Genomic DNA, 25993 nt, shown 5'->3' with positions numbered 1-25993 from the left:
GGCAGGCGTTAAAAATGACGGGAAATCTTGCAAATTTCACTGTACCATTATTCTGGGCCTCTGAACAGGGGTAAAAACCTTTTCATAAATTAGGCCTGGCGCAGGCATAATGTGGCACAAGAGGTTACAAAGTGATGCAATGATTTTATTTAGCCACTTTGTAAATCTGGCACAGGGAAAAGTCCTCCTTGATGCCACCCTAGTGTAAAAAGAATTAGGCTAGGGTGGTGCACGGAAGCTAGGGTCTTATAAATATGCCACTAAGTACAATTATAGCATGTAGCTTTTTATATTGATAAAATCGATAAAAATGTGCATTTCCATACTTTCTAAGTGATAATTTTGAAAGTATTTTAGAACTTCAAAGGTTTTACCTGGTTTTGCAGTCATAAATCAAAGTCCACAACCTCCATGTTCTTTGATTTCCACTATAAGCCTTCTATTTGTCTTGCAATTAAAATGTGCCCTTCAAGTGTTATAATGATGCACACATAGCTTAAGGATTCGAATTAGCTCAGCCGTAAAAGAGCAATTATGTTGATGCCAAAAGAGAAGCCAGGAAGTCAAAGGATTTAAATCTACCTCATTTCGTTCAAATAAACTCACAGGCAAATCCAGTTAAGAAGACAATTATTGCTGAAAACAAAATGAGAAATCATGTACAATAAATTATATTTTATCGTCGCTTTTTTGCAGAAACCCTTGGAATACGAGGACTTGCCGTTGACTGGATATCTCACAATGTGTACTGGATTAGCTCAGAGTTTGATGAAACGCAAATAAATGTCGCTCGATTAGATGGCTCCCTGAAAACATTCGTCATCCATGGAATTGACAGGCCTCAATGCCTTGCGGTTCATCCAGTCAGAGGGTAACGTATTTTCACATATAAAAGCCATTATTCAACATATTGTATTAAAAAGGTTCTTGTTGAAATGATAATGCTATACGAGTCATAAGTGGTAGTTAATAGGCTGTGAGATATTGGGCCAGATGTACCGAGCATTTTTCAGGTCCATTGTTTGCGACCCGAAAAATGCTCTTTTCCATGTACTAAAGGCAAAATGTGACTCAGTAACTTGTTACAGGATCACATTTTGCTTTTGTGATTCGGTATTAGGAAGGGGCGTGTTTAGGGCGTCCCTTCCTAATACCAAATTCAACCATATGTGTGAATGTTTTGCGACAGGAATGAGGCCACAAAACATTCATGTTCTTCCGAAGTGGTACCACATTTGCAAACAGGAGGGGTTCCTTGCGAACCACTTCTTCCTCTATGTGAATGTGGGTGCCAATATTTTTTAAGAGCAGGCAGTTGTCCCACAGACTACTGCCTGCTCTTAAAAAATGAAAATTAAACTTTTTAAATTTTTGTTTTTGTAATGCATCCTGTTTTCTTTTAAGGAAACTGGGATGCATTACAAAACAAATTGTAATAACAGACATGGTAGTCTGCTGACCCCGGCAGGCCACCATCCCTGTGATTGCAGGCAAATTGCGACCCACCTCATTAATATGGATGAGAAAGGACCCTTGCGACCCATTTGGGAATTTCAGTGAGTGTTACGTACACTGTAGTACATCACAGTTTGCAATTTCCTAATAGCAAGTGGCAAAAAGTTGTCTATTAGGAAATTGAAAACCAGCTATTTCATACATCTGCCCCTTTCTTCCTAAAATATGAATTTATTTTAACAGCCTCCCCTCCCTTTAGCATAACAGACATTGCATCAGAGAGGATGACTTCCTGTGGCAGGCAACCTCATAGTCCACTTTTCCAGGCAGACTTTGCCCCTCTTTGAGACTCATATTTCCAACTCTTTAAAGGCTTTTTTTTCTTTTGCTGAAATCACAGTGCTTAATTTGAGCCATGGGTTCCAGTGCTCGACACCAGCATTTAATGGGCAACACCAACACTTATGAGAGCTGTCACATTGTGGCAATGTTTGTGTAATTTAGAGATAAGGACAACAGGTGTTTATTAATTTAATATACATTATCCACAATGAATACCTGCCACTCAAGCCATTCTTATAGCTTTTGGGGCTTGAACAATCTGAATTGTCACACCTGTAGCAGCGTGATGGTTAGTAGTTGTGTAGGTACTGTCATTGGCAGTGCCAGCAGTAGAAATGGGTGGTTCAAGCTGTGGTTGCCTCTTGACAAGAGCCATGGGACACTGAAGGGCTTCATCATGAACATCATCAGCTTTTACATGACACAGATAAATCCGGGTCAAAGGGTCCCAGGGAAGTCAGAATTTATTGAGCCCCGACCGTAACAACTGGGTTCTTTTGCTTCTGGGGTCCTAGGTGTCAGTACCGCAGACTATCAAACCCAAGATACTTGTGGAGTCAATAGAGATTTAGAACTGAGCAACATAGCATATGTAACTTAATAAACCTGTGAACAGTCAGTGACTTTTCCGTAAACAGGAAGCATACTTAATACATGCACAACCAAACACAAGCTGCAAATGTACAAATATATACGAAGTTGGAAAAAACAATGGGAACAACTTCTATGGGGCCTTGCAAAGTACTGGAGTACACACTGTCAATAGGTCCTATAATTTGATTAATTACCTCAATGAGGACTAGACTCCTTAGATCTGAGGCATCTTTAAAGATTTGCATGTCACCAGCCCCAAAATCCTTAATCCACAATTTCCTGTTATATGTCTACAAAATATGTCACATGCAATTGTCAAATGTCAAGCCTACTGGCTTTATGGCACAGTGTTATTATTAAGACTCTGTAAGAATATCGTAATTTAATCATGGTTTCGTATTTCAAGATGTTGCTGCAAATATGTATACTTTTTGACCCTCTCCATTGAAAAGAGATAGGACCTGATTTAGAGTTTGGTGGATGGGTATGTACTCCACAGGGAAAAATGTAATGTGTTGCTCTGAGGGAGTACCTACTTGCCACATTTTGAGATGTGCGCTGGCCCAGCCCATCACAATGTTTCCTGTAAATGTATTAAAGGTTTGACGGATGGCTCCATAAATATAATGTAGATGTGCAGCAAACTTTCAATTTTTCTTTTATTTCGAGAATAAAATCCTAAAGTGGGATTTTGTTTTTTAAATAAGAAAAACAAACCCCCCTTGCCATATGAGTTTTCTCCCATGGCCCATGAAGTGGGGGTAATTTTACAGTTTTCACTGTCCCCCTACAACCAGATTTTACCTTATGGTGATGGACAGTGAAAATTGGCCATATGTCCACTCACTCTAAAAAGGGTGGCTGTACAAATTGCTTAACCTCTGACTTTCCTTCCTGGCAATCGTAAAAATCAGCGGTGGAGAGAAAGTAGTCTGTGTCATCAAAATACTAAGGGGCTGATTCTGAGTTTGATAGTCTGAGGAGTGCCAAACCCACAGTGGCGGTCGGACTGCTGCACTCCTGGTGGTCCTACCGCCAGATTATGATCCTGACAGTAGGACCGCAAAGAGACCACCACCACCACAAGAATCATAGATCCAGATGGGTTGGCAGCAGTCGGAGTCATGGTCAGCCATGGTGGTGCCAAGCTTGGCACTGCTGTGCTGATCACGACTCCACTTTCCGCCAGCCTTTCCATTGTAATTGCAACACCATCTGGCACAAAACCCAGTGCAGGGGGCCACAAGAGACCTGCACTGCCCACGACCATGTCGCGGAAAGTGCAGGGCTCCCCCATGCCAGCACCCTCAGAATGCGCACTTCTATGCAGACAGTGCGCATTCCAAGGGTGTTGGTGTGTAACCTCATTGCCCTTGGCTCCCTATAGGAGATGAGGCCAATGCCGCCACACTGTTTCCACTAAGCTGTCCAGCAGAAATGGCATAATATGACATTTCCGCCAGTCAGCCCAGTGGAAACATCATAATAATATGGGAGTGAGGCCGTCGGACCACCAAACTCGTAATCAACCCCTTCATGTCCAGCAACTCTATATGAGGTGGATGGACCTTCAGTTTGTTGGCATGGGTATTCCGTTGCCACTGCCAAGCTATAAAGTATAAAATCCATAGCTATAAATAATGTTCCAATAGGAAACAGCAAAATCAGTAAAGAGCTCAACGAAAGTCAATTCTGTCATTAAACCAGGTTGTCGAGTAATGACAGAAAACCCAGGAAAACAGTGAATCCAAACACTATAAATGTACATCACACAACTATACCTCAACTGCTCAAAAAACCCTATACCCTCTGCAAGGGTCACACATGATCAGCTCTGACTGACTTATTACTACTACTATTGAAAATTAAGTTGGGGCTGTTCTGGTTGGGCTATACTGTTTCTGGCAGCCCTCCAGGATTTTCAAAATCACTCCTAGCAATGTCCTCGTCATTTTGTGGGCCACCAGCAGTAATATGCAGATATGTAAGACTATTTCTATGGACTAGGGTGTGATCTCAAGCAGAATCACAACAATCCATGTGCTGTGGCTGTGAGCCACTGAAGGTTTCTTATATCTTTCTAATGTTTTCTGCTTCACACGCTTACCTGCATATTTAACCACTATGTCCTTCAGAGATATCCTTTAGATAATTGCATCTCTTTTTAGGGAGTATGGAGCAGTCCCATAAGCTGTCCAGTTCTTAGTCTTTCTTCTATCTGGCCCTTGCTCCTTACAGAAAGGCAGGGGAATATCTGTTCCTCTTCTCCCAAAGGTTCCTTCTTCAGAGCAAGAATAAGTGAAAGTGTGCAGAACATGCATCCAGACCTGGTGAGACCCCTTCCTTACAGAGTGTCACCTCACAGGTGTCAGGATTCCCTAGGGAAACAAAAGAAGTTGCAATTGTCCGCAACTCATAGAAAGATATTTTAAAGTATAGTGTTCTCTTTCCTAACTGCTGTTTCATGTGGTCCCACCTGACTACAGGCTCCCCAGGAGAATTTTCAAGACTCTGCTTGAGATTAAAAATGTGCCGCAGGTGGCCCTGATACTCACAGGACTACTGGCATTTACAAAGTTGCAAATACAAGTGACTTATTTCAAATTAAGATGTTTGTGACCCCCACAGGACCAATTTCAATAGGATTTGTTTAGTTGTAATCCAGGTGGCCCATTCCTGCCCACAGGAGTGTGCAAGTAGGGCCTCCCTGCTTCTGCATTTTAGGTAGTTGAATACACGTGACTGCTTCTGTGCACCTCATGACTGTATTATTCTTTAGTATGAAAGCTTTTGACATCTTCCTAATTTGGTGCTTCTAGAACAATTCAATTTGTGTCTGACTCTTTAAAAGACCTTGTACAGTTTTTAATCGTAGGAAAAGCACATATATCAGATTTATTCCTGCTGCTACGTTTGGGTATATACGTAAACACATTTATTCTAAAAAAACTTGAAGTTTGGCAGTTACTTATTTAGGTGCAGTGTTATCTTGCTCCTTTGGTCTCACAGCTCGTTGAGATTATCTTGCAGTGACAGGATTAGAAACTTTACCAAAGAGCAGAGTTTCTAACTGGTAGGAAACGTGAAGAGCCTCTAGCTAGTAGGGCATTATGGGATGAAAAATTTTCGAGTGGAAAAGGGTAAGAGCTGTGAATAATTTTGTTTTTGTTTGTTTCATTTCTTTATTGTTTGATTCTTGCTAGTAGCCCTTGTCTCAGGGAGTTGATTAGAAAAATACTTTAAAAATAGTTCAAATAAAAATATAAACTTTGGCAAAATGAAAAGGGTAGAGTTAAATAATAGATGCTGAGGAGGAAATAGATTTTCCATGGAGCAAACACAGTTAGACTCCTTTTCTTTTATGGAAATTATTAAGCTTTACACCTCTGCATTCTGTTTACCACTATTCACCATTTTATGACCTCATCATGCAATTTCTAGTGCAGAGATTCTAATATATAACTAAATGATTTCAATTCCACTAAATACTCAATCATTTCTAGAACTCATTGTCTATCTGTGAAACACAAAATAGCCTTCCTAATACTCCAAATACGCAATTTGTTTCACACAGAAATCTTATAGTCAAAATATAACTATTAGACGCAGTAGGAATACCATTCTCCAGCAGAGTTGCTAACTTAATGCCAAAAAATAATTCAAATCTCTAATATTTGTTCTTGCCAGTATTATTAAATTAATTTTTAATTGTATTTTTCATAAAATTTCCCTTCAAAGAACACAAAATATGTCTACCCGTCTACAACCAGCAAAATTGCATTGTTTTGCATCGTTTTGACCTTCATAGCTTTTGCAATATAGTCAAATGAGTACGCAAACTTTTTATGGAAATTCTTTTTAAGTGTTGTGCCCAAAACAATGAATGGCTACATTTCATTCCAATATAAATGTGTGAAGTAAGAACTTCAAATTGTATTCCAGCAACCCACCATTTAGCCTGATTACACTTTGTCACTGACAATAAAAGCATGGATTTATTTTTATTCACAACCAAATTATTTGAAGTGCATTGATGAAATTAGAAATGTGGTGGTCTTTATTTTTATCATTGTAGTAATGAGAACAAAAATAACCTAAAACTGAATTTTAAGATGCTGCTTTTTTGTCTTATGAAGGATGCAATGGTTAGGTATTGCCCAGTAATGTTAAGACTGTTCCGAAATGTTTATGTTTTCACAAAATATCAACTTTAGCAGCATGTATTCCATTAGGCATGCATGTTCCATGCCGGTGGAGATAGGAAAGGGGCCTACCAAGGAGAAGAATTCTAATGTTGATAGTATTGTGCTATTGTCTTGGCAAATATGAAAGCAGTTCACTCTACAATGCTTGAAGTTCTCTATGATTTGAGCATTAAGAAAAGTTCCTTCAAGGATTTTGGGGTAATCTGTTGGCTAATCATAGCATACAATTCTCACCATCCCAATAAATAATGTCTCCTTCCATCTCCCACTCCCCCATCTCTACTCCTCAACCTTCAGCTATGGCCTATCCCAATTCAGGGTGGAGGGGATTGCTAGAAAGCTATTGTTTAAAGGCCAAGTGTGAGGTGCAAAGCTATAAAGTTTTGTTAGTTCAACTTGCACAGAATATAGGCATGCTTGTCTTATCTTTACCTAAACGTAAGCTACACTCATTGGGTTTACCCAACCACTTACCATGCTCTGAAATGTACTTAACTATCTCAAAATGCTGTAGGGCCCAGATATACCAGCAAACTAGCACACAAAATATTAAACATCGCAAAAAAATGCTAGATCATTACAGCATGATTCAGCATGTCTGAGACCTTCGTGGTACATTTGGCTGAGAAGTCAAATTCCTATATCTGTCATTTCAAGAGATCATATTCAAGAATTTCAAGACCAACTTTGCTAAAACATAACCTCATGATGATGCTAAAACTTGACCTGATCTATCAGGAATGACTCCTGACTGTGCTTCACAATATTTAGTTTAGGTGTGGGCGGAACCCGCTAAATTTTGCTCTTCAGGATTCCACACAGTTACATAAAAAGTCCACAATATACCGCAGAGTTACAAGGGCTGGCTGAATTTGGTCATGTGTGCTGCTTGCACTGATTTTTAGTGCTTGTCCTGCACTGTAAAATCAGCATGAAAGGCACCACGCAGCACTCCAGAGGGTGCTGATCCTTTCTGCCTCTCAAGTAGATTTTTTACTTTAGCTGGTGAACTGTATGTGAGAAAAAAACTCTGTTATTCAATGCTCCGAGCAGGTCAAGAGTGGGCAAAGCTCTGCAAACTCTACCGGCAGAGCAGAATTTTTCACCCACCTCTAATTTAGATGGCAGTTCAAAATCAGTAGTCACATGTTGTCATGAAAGCAACAAAAAGGATATTAAATATTATTGGTCCTCCTTCATCAAGCATTTTCTCTAGGTTTCCACATTCATACAGTTACTTTTAATAGGTCCAATTGGGCACTAAACCGTAAACTATGGAGAAATCCTTATCTTTCAACAAAAAATCAGACTGCGAGCCTTCATGTTAAAACTATGCAGATGCAAAACAAATGACTTTAAAAGATTGACTTTTGATCAGTATAGCTAAACCTTTTGTCCTGTAAGCAGCAGTCACCACATACATTGGAGCCCAAAAGGGTCAGCTCCTCAACCCTTCACTGCTTTTAATGTATAATTGGTAAACAAGTTAATCATGTGTCCTTCCATAAGCCTTGTAGTAATTGGACATTACCAGTAACATATGCTGTCCAAAACATTACTTCAAACTAAACCCACCTAGTATTGCAATTATAATCACTATGGTAATTGGGATATTTGTCTTTTCCTTAAGTCTGCAATAAATTTACACACACTGTGCAGATGCTAATGTCAATTACCCCAGTTAGACATTCATCACACATATGTAAAGTAACAATCTAACCTAAAGGCTTAGAAACAACCTGGTCACACAATTATTTTAATATTTTCTAAGAGATAATGTACCCACTACTGTGCATTATAAGGATATTGCAAGTAAGCAAGGAGTTCCAACACCAGAGGTATCGCGGCCAAAGGCCAAGTTCCTTTATAAGGTTATAGAACTCTGAGGTGACTTGCAATATCCTTATCCTGTACACCAGTGGGTACTTCATCCCATATAATATATGGTCGCACCATCAGCTTTCCCACAAAACACTGTAACCATTGGTGCACATCTCTTTCATATGAAAGATCAAGCATGTTTGCAAACATGGATAGTAAAAATAAAACCTCCAGTACACACTTAAACATATAAAAAATCTGTTAGATATTTTTTTGCACACAGATATTAGAAACAGTTCATTACAAGACAATTTAAACAGCTGCCATAGTTCAGGACATGTACAAACATGCAGACAGAATCTAACTTCTCTCTGACTAAGGAGTAAAAAAAGTAAACACACTCGCTCTGCTTGTCATTGCAAGCTATAAATAAATGTTCTGTTTTCATTGTTTCAATCAGCTGCTCTATTTATGTTCCATGGCCCGACTTACCTTGGCTGTTAGCCGTTGCAATAAGCCTTGTGACACCAGAATTCAACTGTAATAACGTATGATAGTCAAATTCTGACATCTTTTCTTTGTAGTCAGTCACATGGTGCATCGCATGAGTTACATTATAAAGAAATTAGTGAATGCTTCTTATACAGGGATAAATGAATCCCATGTATTATAAATATGCACTATTTTATACATATTTTATAATAATAATTTCTATTTGTTTTATTATTATACTGTTTAAATTTAATTTAACATTATTTCCTATGAGGTTTTATTTTAAGTCCCTACCTCCATTACTTTCTATGGGAGGGTGTTGCAGTACCATTAGTAAAAATATAAATAAATACAAATTATCGTTAAAACTATATACACAATAGTACGTTTGTTATTTGATTAAAATATTCTGAATTTGTTCTGATTAATGAAAAAATATTAACTATTTTTATGTCATTCTTTAATATTCAGTTACATTTATTTACATTTTTGACTGCTCAAAAACCTACTATTTTAACTTTATTTCTTATGGGGTTTTATTTTAAGTCCCCACCTCCATTATTTTCTATGATAGGATGTTACAGTACAAGTGGTAAGCCATGTGCAGTGCTGGACGTTTAAAAAAAAAAAACGTCTGTCCTTCCAAAAGTGAAGTTACTACAGAAATGCAGTTTGTTAATACTGAAAAGTTGTAAATGTTCTTAGAAGTGTAGACTTGCTGACAAATTGAAGATACCTTTGTGAACCAAACCCAGTATACATAGTGAGGCAGAAGACACTCATGTATACATCTGCATGTTTTCAAAAGACAACAGCTTACAAAAGGTAGAAACACCATTCTCATTTCATATGGTCAATAAAGGAAAAAAAATATTAGTTAACATGGATTACTTTTCTTGTGATTGACATTGTTTCTTTTCAGCATTTTCATTAACCTGTCTGAGCTGCTGAGCTGCTGGCTGAGATATGTTGCCCACCAAGCATCAGTACGTCTTCTAAATTCATCCAGTCTTGGAAAGTCCTTCACATTTATGAAAGGGGGTCCTTCTTAATGTGAAGACATCTCTGCAAAACATAAGGTCTATGATGAAAATCCTAGTCAGAAAACATTTCCTTCAGGGTGGCAATGTCTTTCATATTAAAATAAATACCTGATTGTAGTGTTAATGGGCAATTATTTTTTGACCGTCTCATCTGCTCAGTAAACAATGCACAAACTGAATATTTCATAGGTTCTAAAATATATTTGTAAAAGACAACTTCTTGACCAGTGTCAAAAAAATAATAGATGCCAACTCATCTGATTGATCTCTGTTCAGGAGTCTTTCAAATGCCTGCAACCTTTCATGCATATGTTTGGAACCATCACAGACCACTATCCCTGCTTTTTGTGAGGATTATTTCTTGATGTACCTTTTACTCATAGTTTGGCTTGCCCACAATGCTCTTCACAACTTGCAAGGCATTTGCTGTCTTCTAGTGAATATCTGACATACTAATTATTGTTTTACACAAGCCTAAACTATACATCTGAGATGGGCACAAATAACATTTAAAATGTACCAGTTGCTGGATACATAGCTTTTCGAATGTTTAACCATTGACCAAGAGAAACTGAAAAGGAATTTCCTAATATTTTGGAATATTTAATCTGTACACTTAAAATGAGCCATTATAACCTGGAGAAATGGCAGCCTTGAAAAGTAATCTATATATTCCTGAGTTCTCTCTTTTATCTGAAATATTTTCCATCAGGTTTTTTTTCTGAATTCTGAAATGTTGTATAGATTTTAGGTTTGTAAGGTTTCAAGAAATAATTTTAAATGATAATGATTTAAAATTATTATTATCATACCTAAATTTCTCTGGTTTCTCTGTCTGTTAAATACATTTAATGCTTTCATTTTTCCTATTTTCCAAACATTTTTTTAATATCACACTAGCTGTCTAATGCACAACTTTGATTGTAAAGAACTATGATTCATATTTTTGAAAAGAAAACATACTATAAGGCAAAATCCATTAACAAAATAAGACTTTTTCTTTTACAAAAATGATGACAAGACAATATCAGTCCCGGGGAAAGCAATTTGATTATGACAAGATATTACCCATTGCCATGCAAAGACTATCAAATGCAAAATACAGGGACTTCCTTATTCAATTAATATCTCCCCTAAATAAGCAGGTTGACCTGGATTTTTAGCAGAGACAAAGAATCATATGACAAAGTAGACAACATTCTTCAGACTCTGAAACATTTTGAACTGTGCCACTCTGTTTTACAGTCTAGCAGAAAAGATATACCTGTTTTGCAATTGCTATCAGCAAATTGTTATTTCTGACAACACCAACTTCCTCTACTAAGGGGCCATACCAAGTTGATGACAAATTGTGACAATACATCGCGTAAAAGGTAATGCTTCTTCGCACAGTTGTTTTCTCAGAAAGCTGAAGTGAATGTGGCAGAAAAAGGGCAAGGGTGTGTTCAAGGGGTGGTACAGTGGCATTTCAATGCAACCACCCATGGATTTCTCATTTCTCTTTTTTTGTCTTACTTTGCATGCGTGCTGCATTCTACGTTACACATACAAAGCAAGAAAAGATTTAAAGAATAGCTTTTGTACAGATATAGTCCCCTTACAATACAAAAACTATTCCTTAAAGAATGCACACATGCTTGCTCAACCTGGCAAAATAACCCTTTTGCCAGGCACACATCTTCCCTTTGTATATATATGTCACCTCTAAGGTAGGCCCCGGACAACCCAGAGAGTAGTGTAGAATGTATTGAAAAGGCACAACATGTACTTTTAAGTTTTACATGTCACTTCGGCAAAGCCTATCTCTCCCAAAGATAATATTGGCTTTACCGTATTATATTTGATAAGTGTAGTTTCAAATTGAGAAGAGATAGATATTTCAACTTTGGTGTCTCTGGAATCACCATTTAAAATTCAAGCTAATGGTGAAATTGGATTTTAAATTACAGTTCTGAAAATGCCACTTTTAGAAAGTTGGCATTTTCTTACTTTAGCCATATGATGCCTCCTGACTATCACTGGTTACTTGTGTGGGGTGTATGACAGCTGGGCATTGGGTATTCTCCTTAGACAGCCACTCACAATGGGAGCTTAGGTGTGACTTGGTGGGCCAATCTGGGAGGATGCAAGGGAGGAGATGGGCACAGCCTCATGCATACCTAAATAGACTGTCCCCTGTCCCCACACAAAGGCACTACTTAATTCCATGTAGTGAGTCTGGGGCCATAGAAGAAAGAACAGGAACTCTGTGCACTTTAAAGGCCTGTCTTTGAAATCTCCCCTTTTTCAAAAGCATAACTGGGTATAAGTGCTGGACCTCTGACACAACCCCTTTAGTAAACTACTGGACCTGTAAATACTCAAGGGCAGCTGTGCTGCTGATGGCATGCTATTCTTCTGGACTAATGCTTTGCTGGACCTGACTTGCTGTGCTGTGCTGCTGCCTGCTGTTCCTCTTTCTGGGTGAGAAGGACTGTACTTTCATCACTTGAACCCAGACTGACTTTAAGGGCTAGCTGGCTGGCCCTGCCATGTGGTGCCACACCAGACCTGAGCCTTCGGAAGTGGGTCTAAGGTGCTTGTTCTAGTGGAAATGACATCCTCGACTGAGCCAATGCTTCAACTTGGTGAAGGTCTAGTGGCACGTTGGAGGCGGCAGGTGCCCTGGGGTGGCTCCCAAGAGTGGACCGTGCCCCGGCTGCACCGACAGGAGCACGCTTGCTCCGCCTTGCTACTTCACATGCCCTGGGGGCACTGGAAAGAGTGCGGTTCTCGCGCTGAATGTAAAATAGATGCCTGGGTTGCGGTGGTGATTGGGGGCAATTAAGAGAGTGCTTTTCAAAGCGCTGCAGCCAAATCTGCAGCCCGGGCTGCGGTGGTGATTTTCTCTAGTCTGAAAAATGTGCTTTAGAAAAAGCACTTCACAGGCACCAAAGAGCTACGCAGCCGACGCAGCACTCCTCGTACTGAAAAGAGTTGTCTGAGGTCAGGGGCCACAGCACCCTTCCTCTGGAGACAACAGGTGAAGAAGGGGGTGCAGGCCTGGAGAAATCAGCAGCAGGTCAGCACAACAAGGGGGGGCAAGCAGTGGCAGTTCCTCCTTGTGACCAAGCAGGTCACAGGTGAGCACAGCAGCAGCAGTCCAAGGTGATCCTGGTGAGTCCTTCCAACAGCCTCCTGTCAAGCTCCAGGTAAGGTTCCTGGAGTTCCCAGAATGTCCAAAGTGATTTCTCGAATTATGTCTAAATTATGGGGAAAATTCCCCTGTACCTATACTAAGTTTTCAGTGTGTTTTACAATGGGGAGGAAAGGGGGTTCCAAACAGTTACAACTGGTTTTGGGAGTGCCCTTTCTCTGCACCAGCACAGGCTACAAACATCAGTGGGGGGTAAACAACCCTATTGTGCGAGGCACTACTTAATTCCATGTAGTGAGTCTGGGGCCATAGAAGAAAGAACAGGACCTCTGTGCACTTCAAAGGCCTGTCTTTAAAATCTCCCCTATTTCAAAAGCACAACTGGGTATAAGTGCTGGACCTCTGACACAACCCCTTTTGTAAACTACTAGACCTGTGTATACTCAAGGACAGCTGTGCTGCTGATGGCCTGCTATTCTTCTGGACTAATGCTTTGCTGGACCTGACTTGCTGTGCTGTGCTGCTGCCTGCTGTTCCCCTTTCTGCTGAGAAGGACTGTACCTTCATTACTTGAACCCAGACTGACTTTAAGGGCTAGCTGGCTGGCCCTGCCATGTGGTACCACCACAGACCTGAGCCTTCGGAAGTGGGTCTAAGGTGCTTGTTCTAGTGGAAATTACATCCTCGACTGAGCCAATGCATCAACTTGGCTGAGCAGCGCATCTTGAGCAGAAATGATGCATCACCGCTGCAGCATGGATTGGACCCGACGCATCACCATAGAAACGGTATTTCCTGCACAAGGTCCTCGCATCCCCCTTGATGGCATCCTCAATAATGATGCTGAAACTCCACTGTTAGAAATTGGATTTCTGGTTGGCTAGGGTATGCACCTAAGCCAGGCAGAACCCACCCACTGTAGACAAGGCAAGGGAGTTACACATCCAAGATAATCCCTGCTCATCCCCTTGGTAGCTTGGCACGAGCAGTCAGGCCTAACCCGGAAGCAATGTGTAAAGCTTTTGCACAACACACACAACACATGTGACACAAAGTGTACACCACAAAGTAAACACAACACTGAGCTATGTAAAAATAAACTGTATTGCACAAAACATAATTAGACTAACTTTACATGTAAGTAACACCCTGCTACCTTAGCAGTTGTCAGAACGTTACACAAGTTACTAATACTCTGCAGAAATACTCAGTTGTCACATTAGAACACGTAAGTACTCAGGATTCTGCAACATAAGCAGTAGTCAGGAATTACAGTAAGAATTCAATGCACTTGTCATGAATTCCTCATAAATACCCATAAAAGGAACATTAGAGAATATATCACACTTCATAAAAATACATATCAGCAGGTCATGCCCATAAAAGGAACATCAGCACATATATGTTATGGCAGGAAAGCAGGTAGGAAACCTATAAACCTCCCAAGGTCCATACTAGGCTCACTGAGCCACTATATCCCTAAAAAGTACCTTGTTTCCTGATGAACAGGCACTCTCAGTGCCTAGAAGAAGAGCATGGAGGGCCCTCGGCTCTCCTGCACGCACAACGTGGGCACGGGGGCCACATGGTGCTCCTGGGGGAGGGAGGCGGTCAGCACCCTCTCCTGGTAGAAAACGGGCCCCTCTGGTGGCCCGCGATTTTGATGGGGGCCTGCCTTGGCCTCCTCACACCCTGTCCGTGGGGTGGGGGGCCAGGCCAGGACCAACAACAAGTAGGGGCGACAGGAAAGGGGCCTTTGTTGAGGTCTCCCTTCCATGTTTCAATAGAAGACAAAATGCCTGTTTTTTTAAGGAAAAAGGAGTATCCTGCTCCTAATGCAGAGATTGGGGCAAGGCGCGGTGAGCGGACCCCTTCTGGGGCCGAGGAGACACTTGCCTGCACCCGATGCGGTGCGCAAGTGTGAGGAGAAAGACTCCCGGGCTGTGCGGTGAAGGTCTAGTGGCAAGTTGGAGGCGCAGGTGCCCTGGGGTCGCTCCCAAGAGTGGACCGTGCCCAGGGTGCGCCGACAGAAGCACGCTTGCTCTGCCTTGCTACTTCACATGGAAAGAGTGCGGTCCTCATGCTGAATGTAAAATAGATGCCTAGGTTGCAGCGTTGATTGGGGGCAATTAAGAGAGTGTTTTTCAAAGCGCTACAGCCAAATCTGCAGCCCGGGCTGCGGTGGTGATTTTCTCTAGTCTGAAAAGCGTGCTTTAGAAAAAGCACTTCACAGGCACCAAAGAGAGCTCCCAAGGCGCTATGCAGCCAAGGCAGCACTACTCGTACTGAAAAGAGTTTTCAGAGGTCAGGGGCCACAGCACCCGTCCTCTGGAGACAATAGGTGAAGGAGGGGGTGCAGGGCTGGAGAAACCAGCAGCTGGTCAGCACAACAAGGGGGTCCAAGCAGTGGCAGTTCCTCCTTGTGACCAAGCAGGTCACAGGTGAGCACAGCAGCAGCAGTCCAAGGTGATCCTGGTGAGTCCTTTCAGCAGCCTCCTGTCCAGCTCCAGGTAAGGTTCCTGGAGTTCCCAGAATGTCCAAAGTGATTTCTCAAATGATGTCTAAATTGTGGGGAAAATTCCCCTGTACTTATACTAAGTTTTCAGTGTGTTTTACAATGGGGAGGAGAGTGGGTTCCAACCAGTTACAACTGGTTTTGGGAGTGCCCTTTCTCTCCACCAGCACAGGCTCCAAACATTAGTTGGGGGGTAAACGACCCTATTGTGCGAGGCCAGGGCACAGCCTTTACAAATGCACGTGTGCCCCGCCTCTCCCTTCTCTCAGCCCAGGAAGGCTTTACAATATGTAGATGCACCTCTGTGACACCTCCACCCTCCCTGTGTTCAGGCTGCCTGAAAAGTATGCACAAATCCCCAACTGTCAGTCTGCCCAGACGTGGATTGGAGGCAAGCTTCAAAACACCAAAGTCATAAGCACAGATAAATGCGCACTTTCTAGAAGTGGCATTTCTGTGATAGTATTAAAAAATACACCCACTCCAGTAAGCAGCATTTCTCATCACTATCACAACCATACCAAACATGCCTACGCTACCCCTCATAAATCAGACAAAACCCCTTACACAGAAGGCAGGGCATTTCCAAAGCAATCCTATGAGAGGGTAGCACTCACAGCAGTGAGACACCAAGTTAGGCTGTTTGTCACTACCAGGACAGGCCACGCAACTTGGCACATGTCCTGCCTTCTACATACATGGCACCCTGCCCAAAGGGCTAGCTAGGGCATACCTTAGGGGTGACTTACATTTAGTAAAAGTGGAGTTCTGGGCCTAGCAAGTAAATTTAGATGCCAGGTCCCTGTAGCACAAAACTGCTCACACAGGCCCTGCAATAGCAGGCCTGAGATATGTTTGATAGGCAACTTCAGTGAGTGGCGCAAGCAGCACTGCTGGCCCACTAGCAGCATGTAATTTACAGGCCTTGGGTATAGGTATACCACTTTACAAGGGACTTGTAGGCAAATTAAATATGCCAATTAGGTATAAGCCAATCATACCTATTTTGAAAGAGAGAGCACATGCACTTTAACACTGGTTAGCAGTGAAAAAGTGCTGAGAGTCAAAACGTCAGTCAACAAAGGTCAGAAAAATAAGGAGGCAAAAAGCAAAAAGTCTGGGGAATTACCCTGAAAAAGGGCCAGGTCCAACATCCACATTGGAACTGATGCATCACCTCGAATGTGCAGCACATCCTTGACACTGCATTGCAAGCCTTATCAACAGGGTCCTCGACATTGACGCATCAGGATCTTGCACATGAGCCTTTCCACATCTCGGTACTGGTACATCGCCTCTGTTGCACAACACATCTTTGACCTGAATCCATGCAACACTCCGCAACCTGGGATTCAAATACTTTGTTCAAAAGACCTAACTGTGTCCCTGCAGATGGTTCGGACTCCATCGTGGTCTGTCTGAACTTTTGACTTTGTCACGGTCCAGTGTGACCAGATAACCACATTTAGTAATTTATGCTTGTTAGCACTATTTTACCTGAAACCTTAAAACATCAATATCTTGAGTTCTACTGATTGTTGTTTTGGTCTTGTTTCATTTATTAAAGTCAGATCTAATTTTCTAACCTGTTTGGTTTCTTTTTGTGTGATTTCTGTGTGGTGTTTTCATTGTTTTACTGCTTGAAATGTTGCACAAATATTTTACACGCAGCCTCCAAGTTAAGCCTGACTGCTCTGTGCCAAGCTGCCAGAGGCTGAGCAAAGATTACTTAGGGTTACTCTGAAACTTACCCTGACTAGGTTTGTGGTTGCTGTTTGATTAAGGCTCCCACCCCAGTCAAACAACAACCCAATTTCTAACAAGTGTGCATGTCTGTTTAGAGCACCATCCCATTATCTATAAATATACATTTTTAAGCAGTTGCTCTGTTCCAGGGCAACAATAAAACTCCTCCACATGGAATTGGTCTATCTGCATGCAACACTTGATTCTCTTCTGCCATCCAAATCAAACCACCGGGCCAATTTTACCTAAATTCAATACATGACCACAGATGAAACCCCTCGTACAAATATGCTGTATGGTACCAACAAATCTTATGCAAAATATTTTCAGATATTACTATTGTGCCCTAAAAAGTGCTTACATGAATATTGCCTCACTGGAGCTAATAAAACTACCCCCAATGAAATATTTTAGAAAAAAATATTTTGGAGGCAATATTTATGTCAGATGATAGTTTGGCTAATGATATTCTGATATACAACTGCTGTGTCTTACAAACTCCTAATTACATTTAATAAATACATAATAAATAAATCATTGAATTGAAGTACCTGTGAGAAACCCCCTCCCCATTTCCCGCACTTACCAGGTAATAGATCTCTCCTCACTGTGCACCAGCACAGGAAGAGAGGAAAACAGGGCCGCATAGCGCTGTTGTGCTCTCCCCCTTTCGTTCAACACAGTGGAGCAACTTTAGCTATTGCGCTGCATTCTTGGCATATTTCATAAATCTGGCTACCACAACGTTTCAGCGGAAACCTCTGTATAAAAGAAAACAGGTTGGTGGTGGAAATCATGTTGGGATCACTTGCAGTAAAACGTATTCATCATATAGTGTCACTTATTTTGGCCTGAAAAACTCAGAATTGATCTGTACAGGGAAAAAAGAGCAAGATGCACTACCAAGTTTTTCACAGGGTGATTTTATTGCTTAGTATTCCGATGCACTCGGTATTACGCTGCATATTCCTCTTGCCAGATCAAGGCCCATATCTATACTTTTTGACTCAAACCAGCGATGGTGCTGGTTTGCGTCAAACAATTTACCGCCGGCTAACGCCATTCCAACACACCAGGCGGGTACCCTATTTATGGGTTGACGTTAGCCGGTGCTGCGGGCCAGTTAGAGTAAAAAAAATTACTCTAACCGGGCAGCACAGGCGAAGGGAAGAATGGGGGTTGTGCGTTGATAAATGGTGCAAGTCAGGTAAGAGTAAAAAATCAGGGCTCTAACCGGACTTGCGCCATTTTTTGATGCACAACCCCCATTGAAATGACTCCTGTCTTAGGAAAGACAGGAGTCATGCCCCCCTGCCCCATGGCCATGCCCAGGGGACTTCTGTCCCTGGGCATGGCCATTGGGCACAGTGGCATGTTAGGCCCCCCCATGCCACTTAAAAAATTAAAAAATAAAAATACTTACCTCAACTTACCTTTACTTACCTGGGATGGGTCCCCCCCATCCATGGGTGTCCTCCAGGGGTGGTCAGAGACCATGGAAATGAGCCCACAGGTCCCTTAATGCCTGCCCTCACCCAGGCATTAAAAAACGGTGCAAATCAGGCTGTGCGCAATCTTTTCGGCCCGCCCCCTCCTATGCGTCAAAATGACGTGGGAGTATAAATAAGGTGCACATGCCTTAAAGTATTTTTGGGGACGGGAACACCTACCTTTAATGTCATTAACACAAGGCGGTTTCACACATCCAGAAAATGACACACACCTTCGGGGTCAGTCGTCAAAGTATAAATATGGTGTTAGGTTTGTGCCGAATTTGTGTCATGAATTTTGACGCAGATTCAGGTCACACAGAGTATAAATATGCCCCGAAATGTATAAGTGGTGATGGAACAATGCATGCCTGATATGTTCACCACCTGTAACTTCATCTGCAAAAAGGCTGGTGTGAAATAAGGTGAAAAGGGGGGAAACATGCTAGATTAGGTATTGAAAACAATTCCTGCATGTTACTTCCGATTTCTGGGGAAAAAAACTTGTTTAATCGCCTAGAATTTCTACAAATCCAAAGTACCAGTACCACGAAGTTCTGGGTGATGGAGTACATATGAATAATTCTTACAGTACTCAGAATTAAGCCTTTCAAAGCAAAAAGCTTCTTACTGTTTTCATGGTTTTTTTGTGTTCTCTTTCCTTCCTCACATTTATAAATAGCGTTATTATGTTTGGTATCTAAAAATGATATTTCTTTTTTAAGGAAAATGTACTGGACTGATGGGAATACCATAAATATGGCAAATATGGATGGCAGCAACAGCAAGATTCTCTATCAGAATCAAAAAGATCCAGTTGGTAAATACCGATACTACATTTCTAGTATTTTGAATGAATGTATGAAGTCCAGAAGATAATGTTTTTATTGGGAGATTTAAATTAACAGTGTAAATTTGCTTAGCTAACCATATGTTCTTTAAACCCATTTCTTTTTTTGTGAACGAGAAGACAGTAGCATATAAAATAGTTATTGCATATTTTTAAGTTGTTTGTTGATTTATGTTTCAGTGTTGTGTGCTTTTTACTATAGTTAAAACATTAGAATGTGTTAATTGGACATGGGCAATACAATGCTGTTAGACTTTAATAGAAATATAGGCATTTGTGATACGTACATAGCATGCACTGCAACAGATGTACAGTATATTACTCCATCCTAAAATAAAATTCCTAATAGAAGGTTAGTCTGAAATATTCTTAGTCAGCCTATAGTATTCTGGATCACGGAATTCACTCCAGTAACATGCATGTTGTAATTTCTTTATCACATCAGCATATTACCTGTTATTACAAATATTAAGCATATTTGCTTAATCTTTGGTGAAGAAATACTGCTTCGTTTGCTTGCAAGTTTGAATTGCGCTATCTTATGTCCTCAAATGTGAATTAAGGAAGTGCTAGATGCAAACACTTTATACCACTGTATTCTGAAAGTAGAGGTCTTGATGTAGGTGGTAATGTATTACAAAAAGTGTGTGTATATTTGTGTTGGGATTTGGGCTGTATTAATATAATATTATGTTATTTTGTAGTTTGTTTTTCTTGTTTCTATTTTAATTGTTTAGTTTTGTGGTGCCTTGTCATGTTTTAATATTGTTTTCTATTTCTCTGTGCATTTCATTGTGTTACATTCTTTAGTTTACTTTAGATATGTGAACAAATGTTGCGACAATCTGAGACAAAAACATACTTTTAAAGTTCCTTTTATAGTAGCTATTTACCATTGCCTAACGTGTAAAATAGCACTGTTGCAGCTCTTCAGCTATTTAAGAAGCCAGTCACCCCAAAACTGTGGCAGTGATTGTTTCCTACGTCAGCAGTCCTCATTTGTGTCATACTGTCCTACAAGTCTTTGTTTTTTCATAAACATTAAAGCCCACTGGAGATCATTTCACCTAGGATGTTATCATCTACATACACAATTAAATGCATGCTCACTTGGTCTAGTGTCGTTGGAAATACATTTCTTTGTGTAGATCTCATGTACAAATTTCTAAAAGGAGGACCACATTATGTTCCACTTATAGATTGTGTGAGTGTTCATCTGCTTAGTTAAACAATAACATAGCCTGTATTAATTTGTATCCCAGTCTTAAGATGTAAATTGCATAACAGTGCTGTGAAACCACTATTAAAAGCCCACCTTTCTAGAATGTCCCACATGCAATTCTGATTTGTTATATCATATGTAAGGATGTGATAGCAGAAGTAAATATTTCTTTCGGTTTCCCATTTCTCTCAAATAATTATACTCAAACTGATAGCCTTATCTAGGAAATGAGCTTCCTCACAGAAACCAATTTGACAATTATCAGTTAGCTCACATTTCTTTGACAAGTCATCAAAAACATACAAAGGTATTATAATATGGTATCTTGTTGAAGAAACACTACATTAGAAAGTTTAGTCAAATATTCAGTGGTTTGAAAATGAATCTTTCCATGTTAAGACAAAAAAAAGTAACTTTAAAGTTTTCTGGTGCAGGCGCATAACGAATATCTAATATTTAATTGAAGGTGTAATCATAAGCATAACATTCCTCAGTAATAATCTAATTGTAACACTAGGTAGTGTGAAAAAAATGGTTTTAGATGTGGCAATCTGAATTAAAGTATTATCAGAGAGAATGTATGCCTCAGTAAGTGTACAAGTCAAATTGTACAACCAATGACATCAAGAGGTTGGTTGATCTAAGAAACCAGTCTATCTATCTATCTATCTATCTATCTATCTATCTATCTATCTATCTATCTATCTATCTATCTATCTATCTATCTATCTATCTATCTATCTATCTATCTATCTATCTATCTATCTATCTATCTATCTATCTATCTATCTGTCTATCTATCTATCTATCTATCTATCTATCTATCTATCTATCTATCCATCTATCTACCTTTTGGTCCTTTTGATTGCTGTATCTGTGTTTCAGAAGCAAACTGTAAAGCAGGCATCATACATATGAGCTCCTTTCAGAACAAGGAGGTCTGACCTTAAATAATCCAGAGAGTCTATTTTTGCCCTGGAATTCTTGGTGTGGTTTACCCTGACTTTTTCGCATTCTGACCTCCTGTTTTGCTGACTTGGTTTTTACTGGCTTTAGGATTCTGGGCACTTTACCACTGATGACTAGTACTGAAGTGCATGTGCTCTTGCACTAAAACATGGTAACATTGGCTTATTCACAACAAAAGTGCACTACATGTGCCCAGGGCCTGTAAATTAAATACTACTGGTGGGCCGGCGTTCTATTTGTGTCACCCACCTCAGTAGCCCTTCACACATGGTTCAGGCCTGCTATGGCAGAGCCTGTGTGTGCAGTTTTAAACTGCAACGTGGACTTGACAAGTGAACCCCCTTGCCAGGCCCAAACCTTTTTTTTAATACACATGTTATCCCTAATGTAGGCCCTGGATAGCTCCAAGGGCAAGGTGCAATGTATTCAAGAAGTTGGCCATGTACTTTTAAAGTTTACATGGCTAGGTGGTGAAAAACTCTAAATTTTATGAGTGCAATTTGCAATTGGGACCATATAGATATTTCAAGTATGCTGTCTTTGGATTCACAATTTAAAATCACAACTTATGGTAAAGTCAAATTTTAAATTGCAAGGCTGAAAATGCCACGTTTGAAAGTTGGCATGTTCTTACTTTAACCATTCTGTGCCTCTGCTTGTCTCTGAACACACGTCTGGGTAGGTGACAGCTGGGCTCTTGTGCATTCCCTCTAGACACCCACACACAAAAGGAGCATAGGTTTGCTTGATGGGCCAGTCACATCCTTACCTGAATGACTAATAACACCTTGATGGGTCATCTTGGGCAGAATGGGAGGCAGGAGCTGACACACTTTGAATAGGCTGGTTACTGAGCCCCCATAAAGGGCTGTATACCCCTGTAGTGTGTCTGGAGTGAGGGAAGGAAGAGCAGGGACTGTGTGAACTGCAATGGCCTCTCTTTGATTCTCTTCCACTTCAAACGCACATATGGGTATATGTACTGGACCACAAACACCACCAAATCAGTACACTCCTGGGTCTGAGGACTTTCTGCCAGGATGAAGGACTCCTGAGCCACCAAACTGGCTAGAACTATGCTAGTCTTTGCTGGACTCTTGCTTTGCTGGGCCTGCCCTGCTGTCTGTTGCCCTCCTTTCCTGGGAGTGAGAAGGCCTGATCCTGAATTTCTTCATCTACAGAACCAAAGTGACACCAATGGCTTTCTGTCTTGCCTCTGTTTCTGAAGTCTCAGGGATATCAAAGACTTCAACCAGCTCTGGAACAGCTTCTGGACTCTGATAACTGTTAGACCAACCCTGCCAAGTGGTGCCAACCCAGTCCTTGGCCCTTGGAAGTGGGTTCTGCAGCTGTCTCCCACAGAAACCCACACAAAGTCATCACTGCACCCAATCGAAACCACTGCATCTCTCCTTGACACCAATGCTCCCTCACTGCTGCTGAGGATAAGGACATCACAATATCAAATGAGCAGCTCAAAATCAATGCATCATCCTCAGCCCTCATGCATTGCCTTCACATTGACTGCATGACTTGACAACAATGCATCCTCTTCATCACAAAGGTTTTGATGCTGCACCTCAAGGATATCACATCAACGGTTGCGCTGCTTGACAATGACACATCCTTGAATCTGTGGATCAAACCTAATGCATCGCCTGTGCATCATCTCCTCTGCTCCGGGTATCGGATCCTCTACATCGAGGCAACCCTTCACACAAGGTACTGTTTCAGTGGGACCAGGTTGGTCCCTGTAATTGGCCAGCGCTCCATCGTGGTCAGCCTGAACTTTTGGATTTACCCCAGTCTAGCATGACCAGATAGCACTGGTTGGCTCTTTAACTTTCTAAGCACTACCTTTTCAGATATTCTTTAAAAAGTCATATATAGGTGGTCATTCTGACCCTGGCGGTCTTTGACCGCCAGGGCGGAGGACCGCGGGAGCACCGCCGACAGGCCGGCGGTGCTCCAATGGGGATTCCGACCGCGGCGGTAAAGCCGCGGTCGGACCGGCACCACTGGCGGGGTCCCGCCAGTGTACCGCGGCCCCATTGAATCCTCCGCGGCGGCGCAGCTTGCTGCACCGCCGCGGGGATTCCGACCCCCCCTACCGCCATCCAGATCCCGGCGGTCGGACCGCCGAGATCCGGATGGCGGTAGGGGGGGTCGCGGGGCCCCTGGGGGCCCCTGCAGTGCCCATGCCACTGGCATGGGCATTGCAGGGGCCCCCGTAAGAGGGCCCCTACATGTATTTCACTGTCTGCTGCGCAGACAGTGAAATACGCGACGGGTGCAACTGCACCCGTCGCACAGCTTCCACTCCGCCGGCTCGATTCCGAGCCGGCTTCATCGTGGAAGGCTCTTTCCCGCTGGGCTGGCTGGCGGTCTGAAGGCGACCGCCCGCCAGCCCAGCGGGAAAGTCAGAATTACCGCCGCGGTCTTTCGACCGCGGAACGGTAACCTGACGGCGGGACTTTGGCGGGCGGCCTCCGCCGCCCGCCAAGGTCAGAATGAGGGCCATAGACTTTTATTAATTGGCTTTTGTTGTTTTGTTCTTGTTTTACTCATGAAAATGTTATTTATGTGCCAAGCTATCTGAGGGTGAGCACATGTTAATTTAAGGTGTGTATCTGATTTACCCAGACTAGGATTGTGATTCCTGCTTGGACAGGGTGCATGCCTGTGCCAAGTAGATACCCAATTTCTAACACTCTACCTCCTTACTTTACACATTGTAGTTAAAATTACTTCCTGTGATCCATTCATTTTGCAAGACTGGTGCTCAGATCATCCTAAAATAAAAATGCAGCTGTTTTTTTTCTGGTTTTCAGCCCAACTTTACATTAAATTCTCTAGAACAGGATAGCGAAATGTAAAATACGCCTGCAAAGTTCTGTAAAGGTTACAAATTTTTCAAATGTGTTTCATGTTTGCTTTATAAATGCTTCAAAGCAACTTCTTTTATCAAAGAGGTTTTGCACTAAACGGTGTTGTGTGGCATTTCTTTCAGATATTTTCATTACTTCTGAAAATAACCTTTGCAGCCAACAATAATTGTTAGGGAAATTATTTCCATTTGTACCACTCTTAAATAGTGAAATAAATATCTTACTGTGTCACCTCACAGGTTTGGGGTGCTGGAAGAAGGGTTATGAGAGGTGCTGCTGCCCCCACCAAAAAAAAAAAAACATGCTGAAGTACAGAATAAGCAATAAAGAAATCTTTACATTTAGTTTTTACGTTGTCACATTTACTGTGCTTTAAAAAAAGAGGTTAAATGTCAGGCAATGGCTTCTGACAGATTATTGTTTATCCTGTAGATTTGTGTTTTCTTTTCTTTCTCAGAATAAAGTGAAGGAATTTGTAATGTGAACCAAGGTACTATATTTCTGGGTTACAGGGAGAGTGAAGGAAAGCCTGAATGACGTCAAATGTTTTTTATAGCATAAATGAAAATGTAAATATCTGCCAATAAACTGTACAAATATATCATAATATATCAGCAGCAAGGAAAGCACAAATGAAGCACATTGTTTTTCATGAAATTTTGATGCGTGATGGAAACTGTTTTTAATATGATCAGAAGAAATCAAGAACTTTTACATATGTGATGCTCATATTATAAATATTCACTGAAGCTTTATACAGGTTTATCAGTAAAACTGCATGTCCGATGCAAATTTAGTGGCCATTTCAAGAAGCCATTTCACATTTCAGTGGAAAATTATGATGGTGCTCTATCACACAATGCTTTAGCCATATCTTTGTGACACTTTGCCACAAAATGTCTGCAAAACAAACACTACACTGTTACCACTTTCCCCTGCACTGAGTGCCCTTGTACTGATGTTGGAATTCCTGATGGTTATTTTGTTGTCAAAGGTGAACACAGACCATGCGTGAGCACAATAACCTAGGGCTGTCTCATGGATTGCAGAGTTTTTGGACAGGGAAGGGCTCCCAAAGCACAGCACCCTTGTGGTGAAAGGCTGCTGCCTTTGCCAGGACTTAAGTAGCATGAGTGCAGAGGTGACAGCATACCGTATAGTGATCAGTAGAAATGAACAGGTCCTTTTCTCCTGTGTCAGTGGAGTGAGTCTTCACTCATTTAAA

At 41.3% G+C, this 25993-nt stretch overlaps 1 protein-coding gene across 1 annotated transcript in view; it reads left to right on the top strand.

Moving 5' to 3' along the window:
- Positions 1-25993, top strand: part of LRP1B (LDL receptor related protein 1B) — a 4500992-nt gene that overhangs the window by 2862351 nt on the left and 1612648 nt on the right. Inside the window, exons 30-31 of the mRNA XM_069225083.1 lie at positions 697-871; positions 19565-19659. Coding sequence (XP_069081184.1) covers positions 697-871; positions 19565-19659 — 270 coding nt within the window. The remainder of the gene's footprint in view (positions 1-696; positions 872-19564; positions 19660-25993) is intronic.

Source organism: Pleurodeles waltl, chromosome 3_1 (assembly GCF_031143425.1).
Source record: "Pleurodeles waltl isolate 20211129_DDA chromosome 3_1, aPleWal1.hap1.20221129, whole genome shotgun sequence".
NCBI classification, from domain to species: Eukaryota; Metazoa; Chordata; class Amphibia; order Caudata; family Salamandridae; genus Pleurodeles; species Pleurodeles waltl.
This window is presented reverse-complemented; position numbering and strand designations above follow the sequence as displayed.